This window comes from Rissa tridactyla, unplaced genomic scaffold (assembly GCF_028500815.1).
Source record: "Rissa tridactyla isolate bRisTri1 unplaced genomic scaffold, bRisTri1.patW.cur.20221130 scaffold_33, whole genome shotgun sequence".
Classification (NCBI taxonomy): Eukaryota; Metazoa; Chordata; class Aves; order Charadriiformes; family Laridae; genus Rissa; species Rissa tridactyla.
The window spans coordinates 1,210,001-1,227,082 of record NW_026529545.1 but is presented as its reverse complement, the minus strand read 5'-3'; the positions used below and the strand labels follow the sequence as shown (position 1 = coordinate 1,227,082).

At 59.2% G+C, this 17,082-nt stretch overlaps 1 protein-coding gene across 1 annotated transcript; it reads right to left on the bottom strand.

Moving 5' to 3' along the window:
• Positions 1–16,117: 16,117 nt before the first annotated feature.
• On the bottom strand, positions 16,118–16,861 carry LOC128903411 (olfactory receptor 14J1-like; the record flags this gene model as incomplete). The annotated part of the gene is made up of 1 exon (XM_054187426.1): positions 16,118–16,861. A coding segment is annotated over one exon (744 nt), but the record flags the coding sequence as incomplete, so codon positions are not given.
• Between the last annotated feature and the right edge of the window lie 221 nt (positions 16,862–17,082).

The window sequence follows — 17,082 nt, the reverse complement described above, 5'->3', positions numbered from 1 at the left end:
CCCTCCCACAGCCAGCTCTCCCTGGGGAAACTGAGGCACACATGCCCCCCCCGCCCCTGCAGAGGCTCGGCCTCAGTCGCCCCCGCCGTATCCCTACCTTTGTCATCCCTACCTTGTTGGGGAGCAGGAGCGGCTGGAGGCGCCGGGGGAGCTGGAGGCCCTGGCGGCGCTGCAGCGGGGTGGTGACAGTGTGGCGGCCCCCGCAGCTCCGCGGCACGGTGGGGTACTTGCCCTCGGCTGGCGGCTGCCTGTGGGACGGGGTACGCGGATGCTCAGTGCCCGGCACCGTGGCAGCCCGTGCTTCAGCCTGCTACGGCAGGGAGGGGGCCAGGGGCTGCTCCCCGGTGGGGTCTGTCCCTCCCGGCTCCCCTCCGCCTGCTGCAGGAGACCCCCCGGCCGTCCTGCTGGATCTGCTCTTTCCCCACAGCCCCCGGCAGCTGGCCGTGGCAGTGGCAGGTCCCTGCACCCCACGCCAAGGACAGCAGGAGGCAGGAGCTGGGCTGTCCCGGCTGCAGCGCTTGATTTCAGCAACTTGTTTGGGAGAAGGAACCTGACCTCCCTAAGCCCGAGGTCAGGCTGAGACCAGACACAACTCATCACACGTGGCTTCAGCGCCCTTGAGACAGAGACTTGGGCCAGACGGGCAGCGAGGGGGGGCTGTAAAACCCCCCAGAGGCGGGGTAAGCACAGCTGACCCTCTGCAGCACAGCTCTGCTCCCCTGCCCTGCCCAGGTCCGCCCGGACCCCTGCGCCCCCACCTGGGGAAGAGCTCTCCCTCGCCGGGGCCAGGCCACCCTGCACCCCAGTGGGACAGGGATGGGTCCCCGTGTCCCCTACCTGTGGTCGTGCTGCTGTTCCTGCTCTGGCTTGAGAATGGGACGGGGGTGCTCGGCGAGGCGGGGGGACAGCGGCGGCAGGGATGGGATGGTCACGATGTGCCTGGGGAGGGCAGGAGCCGTAGATGGGTGACGAGGCAGTGCCCTGAAACCCATGGGCTTGTAGCCCACGGCACCCCCTGCTCCCCGGGGAGGGCTCACGTCCCCCTGCTGCCAGGCAGGGCCGCGAGGGGGCTGGGCAGGGTCAGACCCCCCAGGCAGAGCCCCGAACCCCTGTGCCTGGCACAGCGGGGCACTGCCAGCACCCATCGCCCCCCCGTCCCGCCCACAGCGCCAGGTGCTACTCACGGGCCAGGCACCGACATGTCGAGGGGCCGGTCGCAGGAGAGGCAGTGGAAATGGGTCAGCAGCGGGCTGGAGTGGGGAGAAAAGGGCTGGGTGAGCTCCTGGGGGGGACACAGGCAGGCAGCTCGCAGGCAGCAGCGAGGTGTCCCTGAAGGCGCTGCCGTCCCCATTGCACTCACTTCTTAATGCCAGCTGCATCATCAGCCCCTGCCTGTGAGCCCTTCTGGAGCTGCTTGAGGTTGCTCTCCCAGTGCCCCTCCAGCTGCTTCTGCAGAGCCCCCAGCTCCTGGCGGTCCAGCTGTGGACAGGTGCCCCCCCTCAGCCAGCTGCCCCGGGATGGGACACGGTGGTCCCCGGCTGGGACAGCTGGCAGAGGGATCCTCGGAGGGATGCCAAGCCCTGAAGGAGCAGGTTTTGCGTGGCAGAGACGAGACACCCCTCACCTTGGAGGCCACCTCTTCACTAAGCTGTTGCTGGACCTTCTCCTGGCCCGTCTGCCGGCTCAGCACCTCCTCGAGCATCTCAGTCAGCCGCTCCATCCTTGTGTCGAACTCGCTGCGGTTGACTTTGCCAGCCAGGCTGGTTTTGTCTGCTTTCTAGCAAGAGGGAAAGGCAGGAGAGCGGTTGGGAGAGGACGAAGGTAGCCTAGGCAGGGCCAGCTCGTGTTGGGAGGAGAGGGAGAAGTGGCTACGTGGCCCTGCTTGCCCCATCACCCCCATGGGGTTGGTGCCAGCAGCCAAAGGGACCCGTGGGGAGACAGAGGGACCTGGGGAGGGACGCGCAGCCAGTCTGGAAATCTTCCCTCCCCCCGGCAGGTGCTGCCACCAAGCACCCAAGGGACAAGGGGTGATTGTCACCCTGCCTGGGACCCCCTTGGCTGGTGCTGGGGACCCTCGAGGCCATACCACATCGAGTGCCAGCATCAGGTCATTCTTGTCCGCTTTGCCCTTCACCAGCTTCTCCAGGGACTGGAACAGAGCCTGCCAACACAGAAAGCACCCCATGATGCCACGGCAGCGTCGGAGCTGCCTCCCGGCCAGCTCAGCACCCCCCGTCCATCTCCCACCCCCCTTAAAAACCTCCGTGAAAGGGACAAATCCCTGCTGGTGCCCAGGCTCTGCCTGGAGGATGCTCTGACCCCGTGGGGCTTTCAGCCACCCACCTTGGTATCTTGCTGCTGCCGCTGACTGTCACGCAGGAGGTTCCCCACGACGGAGCTGAGCTTTTCGTAGCTGCCTTGCACCTGCACAAGGGTGGCCTGGACGCGCTTCAGCACCTCCTCATCCTGCTGCAGGGAGGAAGATGACAGGGCGGTGCTGTGCAAGGGGGGACTGGCTGCCCCGTGGGGACAGAGCCAGGTTACTTGGCCGCTGGCCAAAGGCTCTCGGTGCCAGCAGGACATTTGCACCGAGGCTTTCATTTCCTTCCGTGCTGCTGACTTGTACAAGGCAACGTGGGGAGCAGCGAGGGGCTCCCCCATGTTACAGCACAGCACGACCAGCCAGGGGAGTCCCGGCAGCCCCCTCCCAAGCCCCCCATGCCGCCATCTCCCTACCTGGCTCTGCCTCGGCAGCTGCCTCGGCACCTTGCCCACCGCCCGCCGGGACATCAGGGAGTCCACCACCTCCTGGAGCTTCTCGTAGCGCTGCAGGAGCTGCCCCACCTGCGCTCCGGTGTCCCCACAGCAGGCAGGGCATGCTGCCTGCGCCTCTGCCTGCTCCTGCCCTGCGCTCTCCCTCGCCTTCAGCTTGTCCTGCTGCAGGAAGGGGAGAAGGGATCGGCTCTGAGATGGAATGGATGCAGCCAACAAGCCAAGGTGCTGTGGAGGCTCGATGGCTGCAGCCGGCCAGGGGCCGTGGCCGGGAACCCTGCCAGGACCCCCCCACCCAGCCGGCGGGCAGTGGGAGCACTCCCCCTAGACCTCACCTGAGCCTGCATCAGCTGGGCCACCTCTGTCACCAGCTGCTTCAGCGTGGCCTCGGTCATGTCCTGGTGTTCTCCCAGCTCCTTCAGCTCATGCTTTATCTTCTGTAATTCCAGCTCCTTCAGCTCCAGCACCTCTCGCTTTAACTCCTGCAGTCCCAGCTCCTTCAGCTCCAGCACCTCTGGATTTAACTCCTGCAGTCCCAGGTCCTTCAGCTCCAGCACCTCTTCCTTTAACTCCTGCAGTCCCAGGTCCTTCAGCTCCAGCACCTCTTGCTTTAACTCCTGCAGTCCCAGGTCCTTCAGCTCCAACACCTCTCGCTTTAACTCCTGCAGTCCCAGCTCCTTCAGCTCCAACACCTCTCGCTTTAACTCCTGCAGTCCCAGGTCCTTCAGCTCCAGCACCACTTGCTTTAACTCTTCCAGTCCCAGCTCCTTCAGCTCCAACGCCTCTTGCTTTGTCTCCTGCAGCATGGACCTGGCCAGCAAGATGGGTGCACAGGCAGGCTTAGCCTCATTGGGGCCACTCAGGGGGGGTGTCCCTCGCCCCCCAAACTGGGATGCTCCCAGCCACTGGGCTCCCTTGCAGCCCCATGGGGTAGCAAACCCTCTCCCGTCCTTTTACCCCAGTTGCAGGGCGATCTGGTCACTGCCATCTGCTCTCCAGTCTGCTCCAGCCACCCACAGCTTTCCAAGGGCATCCTCCAGCTGCCTGATCTGGGAACGGCGGTGGTGGCAGAGTCAGGGCATGGCACCCCGTGCTGTCCCTTTGCAGGGGGTGCCCTTTGGCTGCCCCCTCCATCTCCAAATCCCCCCTGACATCCCTGCAGCCCCCTCGGGCACTGCCACCGGCTCACCTTCTCCTTCACCTCCTGCAGCTCGCTGGCAAGGCTCTGCAGGGAGGACACCTGACCCCGGAGGGCGATGCTGTTGTCATCTAGAGGGACATGGTCCAAGGGGACATGCTGTCAGTGAGGGAGTCTCGCCCTTGGGGCCAGGCTCTGAGCACGATGAGCCCCCAGCCCAGGGTGTTCCCACGCTAAACACCCCCCACCAGCCCCCTCAGGGTTCCTACCTCCCTCCGGCAAGAGCAGGTGCGTCTGCTCACGCTCGGCGTGGTCTGACTTGGTGGCTTCCAGGTGGGCCACCTGCTCCTTCGGGTGGCCAAGCTGCCCAGACTGGCCGAGAGCCTCCACTGTCTCCATGCCATGGCCAGAGGCACTGCTGAAGGCTGAGGACCCCCAGGGCATTGCTGGCTCTTGGAAATGGGACGTGCCGGGGGATCCTCGCTGCACCCCTGGGGTGGCGGTGCAGGTGCCAGGGGACCCTGGCTTCTCTCCTGGGCTGGTGGTCTTGATGCCAGGGAACGTTGGCTGCATGCCCGGGGTGGTGATTTGGGTGCTGGAGGGTCCTGCCTGCATCCCTGGGGTGGCGGTCCAGGTGCCAGGGGACCCTGGCTGCTTTGCTGGGCTGGTGGTCTTGATGCCAGGGAATGCTGGCTGCATGCCTGGGGTGGTGATTTGGGTGCTGGGGGATCCTGGCTCCATCCCCTGTGTGGTGCTCTGAGTGCCAGGGGACCCTGGCTGCATCCTGGGGGCTGTGGCACTGGCATCAGAAATGCTCTTCCCATCTGAAGGAGCGCCTGCCGCCTTCTCAGGGCTCACTGGTGCTCTGTGTGTCCCTGCTTCCGTCTCCTCAGAGCCAGGCTGTGTCCCGGGAGCCCCCTTGCTTGTGCTGGGCACAGGCTGTGGCCCTGGTTCCTCCGTCCCCGGCACGGAGCTTGCCCTGTGCTGGGTGTCCACGTCCGCCTGGGGGGACTCGGTGGGGGAAGAAAGGCTGCCACTGCCCTCCTGGGAAGAGGAGGCCAAGGGGAGCAGGGTTACAGGCAGCCATGCAGCGGCAAGGACAGAGCCCAGGCCCCCCCGCCATGTCCCCACTGCCTGTCTCCAAGGCACCGCCTCCCGGGGCCAAACTCAAGGACACCACGAGAGCCCCAAGGCAAAGGCTGCCCCCCCCGCACAGAGCCCCGGGGCCCACGGCCACAGCCTCCCGCAACCTCCCCAGCCCCCTTAGTGCTTTGCTGGCCTCTGGGCCGGCAGCGTCTGAGCAGTCGAGCCTGGGGAGCGGCAAACCCTCCCTGACTCCCCGGGCCACGGCAGCGAGGCCTTTTGCTCTCCAGCAAGGGCATTCGGTGCTCCAGGCCTGCTGCCCAGACCCGCTTCCCAGCCCAAGGGGCTGCGCTGGTGTTTCAGGAGCAGCAGCCCCCGGCGGGACTTGGAAACCATCTCACAGTGCCAAATGCTGGGATCTGCCCCCTCCTCCTCCCCCTTCTGCTTCGCTGCCCACCAGGCGAGCCACCCCCCAGCACCTCCCAGCCCACCATGCTGCGCACCTCCTCCGGGACTGGGCTGAGGCTCCGCATTTCCTTCAGGCTTTTCTGGGGAAGGAAGGCATCAAGGGCTCAGCCCGGCCACGTAGCTGGCAGGGACGGCCCCCTCGGGGACAGGACCCCCCAGCATCACTGCCCAGCACCCACCACCCATGGACCATGCCCCAGCACAGGAGGGATGGTCCCCCCAGGGGAGCTGGGGACACAGCTACCTCCTGTCTCAGTGCAGGATCCAGGACCCCCCGCGGCCATACTTCACCACGACACTTCTTGTGAGGGGGGCCTGGCAGCTGGTTGCCGGCGTCCTGAAGTTTCCCCTGGAGCAGGGAGAGGACAGGGACACCAGTCTGGCTGTGGGAGCGCATTTCAAAGGAGCATCCCCAAATTGCCTTGGGCACAAGAGAGAGGGGCGCTGGGAAGGGCTGTGCCCGGGGGCTGTGGCTGTGTTGTGCGGGGCAGAGCTTTCTCGCCCTCCTTCCCAGCCCCCAGGTGTCTTTTTTGATGGCTCTTTGGTTCCAAAGCGCCTGAGCATCCCTTTGGGTGATGGCCACAGTTCCTTCTAGCCCCAGCCTGAGCTGCAGGCAGCGGTGCCCGTTTCTACCCTCCCTGGGGCCGTGCTGGCGGGCAGAGGGTGGGGAGGTCTGGGTGGGGGTGGCTGAGCTGCCCTGCTGCCCTCCTTGGGACATCCTTCCCACTCTGCCCTCCTGGTGCCCTTCCTGCTGGGGGACAGGGAGGGCTGATGGCCGCAGGGCAGGGGCTGGGGTGGTGATGGGGAGAGGGGCAGGGAGGGGGCGAGGGTCCAGCTCCCTCTCGGGGCACTGGCAGCAGCTCACCAAGCCGAGTGCCTCCTGCATGGCCCGGAGCTCCTCTTCCAGGTGGGACTGCGCCTCCTTCATTGCGCCCATCTCCTGGAGGAGCTCCTCGGAGAGAGCTGTGGCCTGGCAGAAAGGGGTGGTGGGGGTGAGCCCCAGGAGAGGGTCCCTGGGGACCAGGACCATTGCCGCCGCTGTGGCCTGCCCAGAGCCGGGGGGCAGTGCCAGGCTGGCAGGGCAGCGCGGGCAGCACGTCCCATCCATCACATCTTCAAGAGCTGAGATGGGGCAGCAGCTCCCCAGAGACCCCCACCCCTGCCCCGGGGGGGCCCGTTGCACGGCCCGGCTCAGCAGGGATGCCCCCAGCCCTGCTGCCCCTGCCAGGCTCCCAGTGAGATCCCTGCAGCCCATCCAAAGGGCAAAGAGCCGCTGCAGCCCCCTCGAGCACAGCCTGGCCAGGGCAGCAGCAGCCACTGCTAACCAAGTGGCCACCATCATCTCCAGCTGCGCGGGGAACCCTCCCTGCCGCCATCTCCCGCGGTGTCCCAGCCCTGGCAGGACCTGGCCCGGCACTGCTGACGGTGGCTCTTTCCTTCAGCCCGAGCTTAGTTCTCCCCACAGGGGATGCTCTGGCGATGCATGGTCACCAGTGGCTCAGCACCATGCAGGGTGAGGCCCATCTCTGGTCCCCACCAGTGCCGGCTTCAGCCCGTGGGCAGGCGGTGGGAGATGAGGGCCCATGTGGGGCTGATGGAGCCTCTCAGCTGCCCCAGGAGTGGATGCGGTACTGGCTGAAGGTCAGGAGTGGGGAAGAGAGGGCTGGAGAGGGTGGTGGAGCCGGACCTCCAGGGTGCCGAGCCTCCATCCAAGGGAGCCAAGGGCACCAGGGACTCGCTGGGTATCGGCCCCACCAGGACCGGCTGACGGCAACGTGGGGAAGACCCAGAGCAAGCGGAGCAGCATTTCAGCCCCAGCTTTTCCTCCCCAAGACTTCACCCCTTTCCTTCACTGGAGCCCCACGTGCCACCCTCAGCTCAGGCTTATACCAGCCCTTGGTCTAAGGGCAGCACAACGGCGGCTGGACCCCGGAGGATGGGGTGTCGTGCAGGGGAGCAGCCAGGGGATGGGCAAGAGCCTCTACCTTGGAGATGCCGCTCTCGTTGGCTTTGATCTTGTCCTTCATCCAGCCCACGTCGGTGGCCACGGAGGCCAGCGGGGGGCTGCTCGTGCTCTCCTGGAGCAAGTCCTTCCCAGGCAGCCACTGCCCCGGTTCCTGGGGCTGCTGCCCCCTGTCCTGGGCCCTGTCGCCCTCCTTCTCCAGCACAGGGGGTGCCTCTGCAGGCTGGTCCCCCTCCCAGAGCAGGGTCAGGCTGTCCCCCTGCTTCTGGGCAGGCAGGTCCCGCAGGCCCAGGTGCCCGAGCATGGCGAGCAGCAGGCTGCGCAACGCCATGAAGTTGACTGCCCCGAGCTCGGGCGTCCCGATGGCCTCGTCCAGCAGCTGGTACAGGCTGAGCTGGGCCATGGCTGCTGCCCTGCCCAAAGCCATGGAGGCACCTGAGGGGGATGGGAACCTTTCTGCCTGAGGGGGGGCCCGGGATGGCTGGAAGGGATGGGCACTTGAAGCCTTCCTCTTCCTCTTCCTCTTCCTCTTCTTCTTCCTCCTCCTCCTCTGCTGGCTCCTCGCATCAGAGTGGTCGCACCAGCGGGACAGGTGACAAGGGACAAGGCAGCATCCCCTGTTGCTAGGCGACGCCCCGCCCCCCGCAGCCACGTACCAACGGGGACGCTGCATTGTCCATTGTCACCCGTCCCACCACGGAGTGGACGCCCTCATGGCGAAGGTGGAAGCAGACAAGAACAACCTGATGCTGGGACTCGATGTGGTGGGACCAGCCCCATGGGGGTGATGGGGCGAGCAGGGCCACGTAGCCACTTCTCCCTCTCCTCCCAACACGAGAATGTTTCTTCATCTCTGTGCCGTGCTGACAGCTGCTCTTTGGGACCTAGCCATTCTGCACACCAGGAATGCTCCGCTGTTCCTAATTTGTCCCTTTTTCCAAGAAGTTCATGAGACACTCCAACAGCCCACTGTTGTGCTTTAGCCTCAGATGGCAACAAAGAACCACGTGCCGTTCGCTTGGGCCTTCCCAATACGGGAAGAATCGGAAGAAAAAAGGCAAGACTCTTGGGTTGAGACAAAGGCAGTTTCACAGAACAGCAAGGGGACAAGAAAACAACAACAATCACACGGACAGAGGAATGTACAAACACGATTACGGAACTGCCGCTCCCCGACTGGACCCAGGACACCCCAGCCCTCTCCAAGCAGAGATGTCCTGCCCCCTCCCCCGGCAGCTCAGGGTGGGCATGGCTCACATGGCATGGAATTCCTGTGTCCTGGGGAGAATTAACCCTGTCCCCGCCGCAACCAGGACATTATCCACCCCTTATTCCAGACCATCTATGCCATGCCCACATCTTACAGGTTCCAATGAATTGCCACCACTTTCCCCTGTCATGTATATATACACGTATATATTCATGCAGATCTAATGCCCTTAGTCTATGGGCCATCCCTCCAAAGTGTCCGTTGAGTTCATTTCATCCATGGCTCTGGGCTCCATCTGTTAGAACAGTCTCTCAGGGCAGGTGAGATGCTGGGTGGTGCTGGCCTCTTGCATGCTGTATTGTCGGAGCTTGTGACTGGTGCACCCGCTGTGGCTCATGCACACAGTCCGTGGGCTGAAGATGTAGATCTTGAGGAAAGGTGCTGGGCGCCAGCTGCTGAGGTCAGTTCTGATCCCATCACCCCTGTGCCTTACTCCTAGTACAGCTGATAGCAATTATAGCAATGAGGACATACAGTGACAGTGTTACTTAGCAATTAACAACACACAATTTGATTCATTAGCTATTCTCCCCCAAAATCAGATCCCCATGAGGTACACATCGGACTTCCCCATCCTTCCGCATCACACACCAAGTACACTCAGGCCCTTGGGCAAAAGCAATCCCACGGATGGGTTTGCCTTTGCCTGAGGCAGGACTGACCCCGACTGTCTTCCCTGGCATATTCTCCATGTGCACTACGGGGACTTTATCCCCTTCTACGGTACGTGGAAGTGTTGATTGGGCAGGGCCAGCCCCATTGGTAGATCCCCTGGGGTTAACTAGCCAGGCAGCCTTTGCTAAATGTGCATCCCAGTGTTTTAAAGCCCCACCACCCATTGCTCTCAGTGTAGTTTTTAACAGCCCATTGTATCGTTCCATCTTCCCAGGGGCTGGTGCGTGACAGGGGATGTGATACACCCACTCAATGCCATGCTCTTTGGCCCAGGTGTCTATGAGGCTGTTTCGGAAATGAGTCCCGTTGTCCAACTCAGTTCTCTCTGGGGTGCCATGTCACCACAGAACTTGTTTTTCAAGGCCCAGGATAGTGTTCCGGGCAGTGGCATGGGGCACAGGGTATGCTTCCAGCCATCCGGTGGTTGCTTCCGTCATTGTGAGCACATGGCGCTTGCCTTGACAGGTTTGTGGCAGTGTGATGTAATCAATCTGCCAGGCCTCCCCATATTTGTATTTCAGCCATCGCCCTCCATACCAAAGAGGCTCCAAACGCTTGGCTTGCTTGATTGCAGCGCATGTCTCACATTCATGGATGACCTGTGCAATGGTGTCCATGGTCAAGTCCACCCCTCGGTCACGAGCTCGTCTATATGTCGCATCTCTCCCTTGATGGCCTGAGGAGTCATGGGCCCACCGAGCTATGAATAGTTCCCTCCTATGGTGCCAGTCCAGATCCAGCTGAGCCACTTCAATCCTAGCAGCCTGATCCACCTGCTGCTTGTTCTGATGTTCCTCCGTGGCCCGATTCTTCGGTACGTGGGCATCTACGTGGCGTACTTTCACAACCAGATTCTCTATCCGGGCAGCAATATCTTGCCATAGTTGAGCAGCCCAGATGGGTTTGCCTCTGCGCTGCCAGTTGCCCTGCTTCCGCTGCTGTAGCCACCCCCACAGAGCATTTGCCACCATCCATGAGTCAGTGTAGAGATAAAGTACTGGCCATTTTTCTCGCTCGGCAATGGCCAAAGCCAGCTGAATGGCTTTCACCTCTGCCAACTGGCTCGACTCACCTTGTCCTTCACTGGCCTCTGCAACTTGTCGTGTAGGACTCCACACAGCAGCCTTCCACTTTCCATGCTTTCCCACAATCCGGCAGGACCCATCAGTGAACAGGGCATCTTTCTTCTCATTTTCTGGCAGTTTATTGTATGGTGGGGCCTCTTCCGCGCGCGTCACCTCCTCCCCTGGTGACATTCCGAAATCCTTGCCTTCTGGCCAGTCCATGATCACTTCCAGAATTCCTGGGCGACTGGGGTTTCCCATTCGAGTTCGCTCCGTGATCAGTGCAATCCACTTACTCCATGTGGCATCAGTTGCATGATGTGTGGTGGGGACCCTTTCTTTGAACATCCAGCCCAGCACCGGCAGTCGAGGTGCTGGGAGGAGCTGTGATTTTGCAAAAGAAAAACAAATCTTTTTCCCCATCAGGGCAGACAAACATTGCAGCAGGTTGCCCAGAGGGGCAGTACTGCCTTCATCCTTTAATATTTTTAATTCCTTTCTGGATAAATTCCTTAGCAACCTGGTCTGCTCCCATAGCTCATCCTGTTGTGAGCAGCAGCTACAAGCAGAGACCTCCTGAGGTGCCTAAATGCTGAATAATGCTGATTTCTTCCCCTCTCTCTCTCCCCTTGATGATGGTGGGGGAAGCGCTTGGGTTCCCTGTGACCATGGAAGTGAATGAGATGCCAGTACATTCAGATCAACAGCCGCTTCACGGAATCACGGAATCACGGAATCTTCAGAGTTGGAAGGGACCTCTAGAGATCATCTAGTCCAACTCCCCTGCTAGAGCAGGATTGCCTAAAGCACATCCCTCAGGACTGCATCCAGGCGGGTCTTGAAAATCTCCAGAGAAGGGGACTCCACAACCTCCCTGGGCAGCCTGTTCCAGTGCTCTGTCACCCTCACTGTAAAGAAGTTTTTCCGTATATTTGAACGGAACTTCCTATGTTCTAGCTTGTGCTTGCTATGTTCTTCCTTGTCCTGGCTGCGGGCAGTGTTGCTCAGATGCAGGGCTGCCCCACAGGCACCCCCTAACAGCCCTCATCCTATCCATTGCTTCACCTTTCATTCCCTTTTCCACTCTCTTCCCCCTCTCGAGTTCTTCTCTTGGACCATCCTCATCCCCTCCAATACAAACAGCCAAGTCCTTTCACTGCTTCCTTTCTTTGTCCTTCCCATGGTGTTTCTGAGATGGTGACAGTGACACTTTCCACCTTTGACATGACTTGATTACACCAGGAACCCCTTTTCTTACCTCTGCTATCCTACAGCTACTCAAGTTGGGAGAGGAACCAGGACTCAGGATGCACCATAAATAATGAACCTTAAATACTGACGTGCTGGAGCTTCAGTGCACAGGGACCTTGAGACACCTGGGGACGTGGCCAACGGAAACTTCTTCAAGTTTTTCAAGGAGAAGGGGCAAAGTGGGAGAGGACCAGGTGAGGAGTGAGTCTGAGGAGAGGGGCCTGGGCATTTTGAGGGATGCCATATGAGCCTCTGGTAAAGGCTCAGCACCATTAAGGCCAGCTGCATATGGGGTGGTGTTAGAAGGACCGTGGCCACCCAGACAAGGGCAGTTATTGTCCCCCTTGACTCAGGACTGGTGTGGCCACATCTGCTCTCATAGTGTCCCAGAACGATTTTGGTTTGAAGGGACCTTGAAAGATCATCTAGTCCAACCCCTTCTTTTCAGGGAAGTCTTCCACAAGATCAGGATGCTCAAAGCTCCGTCCAACCTGTCCTTTGTCACTTCCAGTGATGGGGCACCCACAGCTTCTCGGAGCAACCTTTTCCAGTGCCTCACTTCCCTCACTGTGAAACATTTCTTCCTTATATCCAATACAAATCTTCCCTCATTCAGTTTAAAACCATTGTCCCTTGTCCTGGCATTACTGATGCTGGTAAAATGTCTCTCTCCCTTCCTTTTAAGCCTTCTTTAGGTATGGAAAGGCCACAGGAAGATTTCCTCTGAGCTTTTTGTTTCCAGGCTGAATAACCCCAACTCTCAGCCTTTCTTCATAGGTGATTTTTGGTGATCCTTCTCTTGACCCTCTTCTACAGGTCCCTGTCTTTCTTGTGCTGCGGAAGAACTGGATGTCGTCTTCCAGGTGAAGTAGCATGGGATCACTGTAGAGAGGGATAATCCCCTTCTTCAACACTTCTTTTGATGACACCCAGGGTATGATTGGCTTTTCAAGCACACGTTGCCAGCTCACGTCCATTTGCTCACACACCAGTATCCCCAAGTCCTTCTTCACAGGGCTGCTCTCAATCCATTCATCCCCCAGTCTGTCTTGATACTGGGGATTGCCCCGACCCAGGTGCAGAACTTTGCACTTGGCCTTGATGAAATTCCAGAGGTTCACATGTGTCCCGTTTACCAGTTACTAAAAATCCTGAAGGTTTCCTTCCCAAGGTTTAGATTCTTGGGTATACTTTTCACCTGGCGTATATCCTTCCAGGTCATGAATTCCACCAGGGCATGAACACTGCAGCCCAGGTTGCCACCAATCGTGGTCTTGCCATAAGTCGCTTTGAGTTGGTGAGCAACAGGTCTCATAATGCTTCTTTCTCTGGTGTTTCTTTTCTTTCACGTGACGTGTGTGGAGAGGCCGAGGGACATGGACCTCTCTAGCCCGGTGATGTCAGTTCATGACAGTAAAAGAGTAGCCTGAAAGTAGCAGTTTCAGGTGGTTTCAAGGTGGTTTCAGAGATGACAGAGCTTTCCTTGGCATTGGGAAACCACCTGAGAAAGGAAAACCATCAAGGAGAAGGAAACGTCCCTTGAAGGGCAGTGCTGTGGTAGAACAGGTCACCCTGAGGAGCCTGGATCAGCGCAATGCTGGGTGTTTCAAGGCAACAGCAGGGAGGAAGAAGAGATACCAGTAAAGGCAGAGAGATGTCACGGTGGGAGCACGGTGGAGAAATAGGTTGTGTGTCCCCAGCCTGCAGGGAAACGGGGGCAGGTGTAGGACAGTGTAGGGCAGCCTGCGATGGACACAGGCAAGGGCAGTGGCAGGGCAGGAAGGCCCCAGCAGAAGTGAGGTCTTTGTCCCCTTAGCTGTGCCAGTTGTCACTGCCACCAAAGCCTGAAAGGAGACACATTCATCTCATGGAACTGGGGCATTGGTGCTTCCTTGCACCCCCACAGGGCGGATGGGAGGTGTGGTACTACACCCTGCATCGCACACGCCACGTGACACTGCCCCAGGAAGAGCCCCAGGTCATTTGCCTCTGAGAGAGAAGATCCTTGGGAAGGACTCAACTCTCCCGGCTCTACCATTACTCAGTCTGGCTGGGATGGAGTTCATTTTCTTCATATCGGCCTGTATGCTGCTGTGTTTTGGATGTGTGACTGAAACATGGCTGATAACTCACTGAAGGTTTAGCTGCTTCTCAACCGGGCCTTGCACAGCATCAAGGCCGCCTTCCTGTTTCTCAGTTTGCCTTGGACTGCCGTGTGCCGTTAGGGACCAAGCAGACCAAAGGGAGAAGTCATGCCCTATAATGTCATGCTCAGTATTGAAGTTGGGAGGTAGTCTTTGCAAGGTTGCTGTTGCTCAAAGATTGGCTGTGCATTGGGCTGCTTGTGGGAGGTGGTGACTGATTGCCTTTGCATCATTGTGTTAGGTTTTTCTTTTCTTTTTCCCTCTTCTTCCTTCATTTATTAAACTCTTTATCTCAACCCACGAGTTTGTCTTGCTTTGGCTCTCAGGATTCTCTCCTCTGTCCCTCTGTGCTGGGGCTGGAGTGAGCGAGTGGCTGGTGTGTGCTTAGTTGCTGGCCAGGGTCACCCACCACAACCCTCTTGAACAATAAAGTCTCTGGCTGAAGCTCTTGTCACTCAGACAAGATCAGTCTGCTGATCACCTTACACCTGTAGTGATGGTAACAGGAGCAGCCAGGGGGTGGGCTTGTGAGGGGCAATGGGATTATCAGTACATCACCTCCTGCACCCATCAGGTGGAAAGGTTCTTCAGCATCTTCCCACCATGCTTTCTCCTGGGCTAGAGAAGAGGAGCTCAGTGATAGTGGGTGAGTCCCCTGCAGGGGCAGAAACTGGCACTGGCCCTTCCTGCGTTTCCTGAGGTTCTTGCCGACACATGCTCTCCTCCTCCTTGAACCCTTTCCCTGGTCACAAAGGACTGGAGACCTTTCCAGTGAAGACTCAGGCAAAGAAGCCTTTGAGTCCCTCAGCCGCACCTGTGTCTGCTGTTATGAAATCCCCCTCCCCATTCTGCAGCCGCCCTGCATTTTCCATGTTCAGCCTTGGTCTCTCATGAGCGACCAAAGCTCCTCTTCTTGCTCTTCACTTTTCTTACAGCCACCAACTCCAGGCGAGCTTTGCTGTTCCCTAAAGCATACCTCCACAACAAAGGCAATTTATAAATTCCTTCTGTGTAACCTGTCCTTGCTGTCACCTCTGGGCAGCTGCTTCATGGTCCCTCTCAATGACCTGTCCCTACCCCAGGAGCCCAATGCACGGCCCCACAGCCCTGCTGTGAAGGCACACCACACAGTAGTGTGCCTTCAGGGGTGGGTAAAAGCCCCCCAGCACCATCACCTGGGCAGTTGTCTTTGTCCCAGCTCCCCATGAGCATCATATTTTGGAAGCTCCCCCAGCACCCGATGCCTCCCGAGTGCCAGCCATGTCCCACATGGGGCTGTGCAGACAGCCCTGCTCCAGGTCTGGGCCAGGAGAGAGCCCGGGCAGGGCTGGACGTTCCCCTGATCCAGGTACTGAGCCCAGCAGGAGGATGGAGATGGCGTCGCAGTCGCACTTACCCGTAAACCTGGGGTGAGCAACCAGTGCTGGAAACGGTCAGTGAGACAGACCGGTGGGTAAGAAAGGCTGTCCATGCCACCAGGGGCACAGACCAGCCTCCTCTCTCCTGCACCTGCCTAGCTTTAATGCTTTCCACAAGCCCTGGCTCTGCACCACAAACACTCTGGTGTGAGTCCTCACCCCGCATGGTCACACGGTACAAGCTGCACTCCAAGGATTTTTCCTCCTGGGCACTTTCCAGCCCAGCCCAGCTCCCTCCAAGCTCTGCCACCTCCCCTGCCCTCTCTCCATCCCAGCCCAGTCTGCGCTGGCCCAACAGCAGAGCCTGCCCCAGGGTGCTGCAGAGCTCTGGGCACTCACTCCACAGCCACAGCCCCTCTGAAGGGCACCGCAGCTGCTGGGGGGCAGAGGAGGGTCAGCCCCAGAGAGGGGGGGCATTTGGGCACAAGGCAAAGGCAGTCAGTGGGCCCCTGTGTCCTCCTCCCCAGGATGTTCTGAGGGGTCTGCAGCCCCTCTGTGCCATCCCCTCTCCCCAGCCCAGTACAAGAGCCCTGGCCCTGGGGACCCTCAGGCAGCTCCTGCCGCCCCAGTGACAGAGTGGCACTGGGACAGCCTGCCCCAGGCTGCTGCAGCCAGGAAGGTCTTCTCATCTCCCGTTTATTCAGCCCTCCTGCTGATGGGTCTCAGGAAAAGAAGTGTAAGCCGGTTCATGTATTTTATTTAAACACACAGAGCGTCTGACTCTTTATTTACACAAATGTTTTGCGTCACAGACGAGAGGTGAAAAGATGAGGAGGGGAGGAATAGTGAATGCTTGTCACGAAGTTACAGGGAATCCTTTGCAGAGGAAGGTACACAGTCTATGGCTGATGAAAAAATGTCCAGTCAGTTTCCTCAGGGCATCCTTGAGCTCCTGGTTCCTCATGCTGTAGATGAGGGGGTTCACTGCTGGAGGCACCACCGAGTACAGAATTGACAGCACTAGGTCTAGAATGGGGGAGGTGATGGAGGGGTTCTTCAAGTAGGAAAAAAACGAAGTACTGATAAACAGTGAGACTAAGGCCAGGTGAGGGAGGCACGTGGAAAAGGCTTTGTGCCGTCCCTGCTGTGAGGGCATCCTCAGCACAGCCCTGAAGATCTGCACATAGGACACCACAATGAAAACAAAACACATAAAGAATAAACAGGCACCAAACACAATAAGCCCAACTTCCCTGAGGTAGTCCGAGTCTGTGCAGGAGAGCTTGAGGATCTGGGGGATTTCACAGAAAAATTGGTTTAGGCTATTCCCTGGACACAGAGATATTGAAAATGTATTGGCAGTGTGCAGCAGAGCATAGAGAAAGCCACTGCCCCAGGCAGCTGCTGCCATGTGAACACAAGCTCTGCTGCCCAGGAGGGACCCATAGTGCAGGGGTTTGCAGATGGCAACATACCGGTCGTAGGCCATGACTGTCAGAAGATAAAACTCTGCTGACATCAAGAAGGCAAAGAAAAAGACCTGGAAAACACATCCCATGTAGGAGATGGCCCTGGTGTCCCAGAGGGAGTTGGCCATGGCTTTGGGCAGAGTGGTGGAGATGCAGCCCAGGTCGAGGAGGGCGAGGTTGAGGAGGAAGAAGTACATGGGGGTGTGGAGGCGGTGGTCACAGGCTATGGCAGTGATGATGAGGCCATTGCCCAGGAGGGCAGCCAGGTAGATGCCCAGGAAGAGCCAGAAGTGCAAGAGCTGCAGCTCCCGCGTGTCTGCGAATGCCAGGAGGAGGAAGTGGGTGATGGAGCTGCCGTTGGACATCGCATCCCTTTGTTCCCGAGGTACTGCCAAAGGAGGAAAGCACACTCACAAGTCAGGACAGC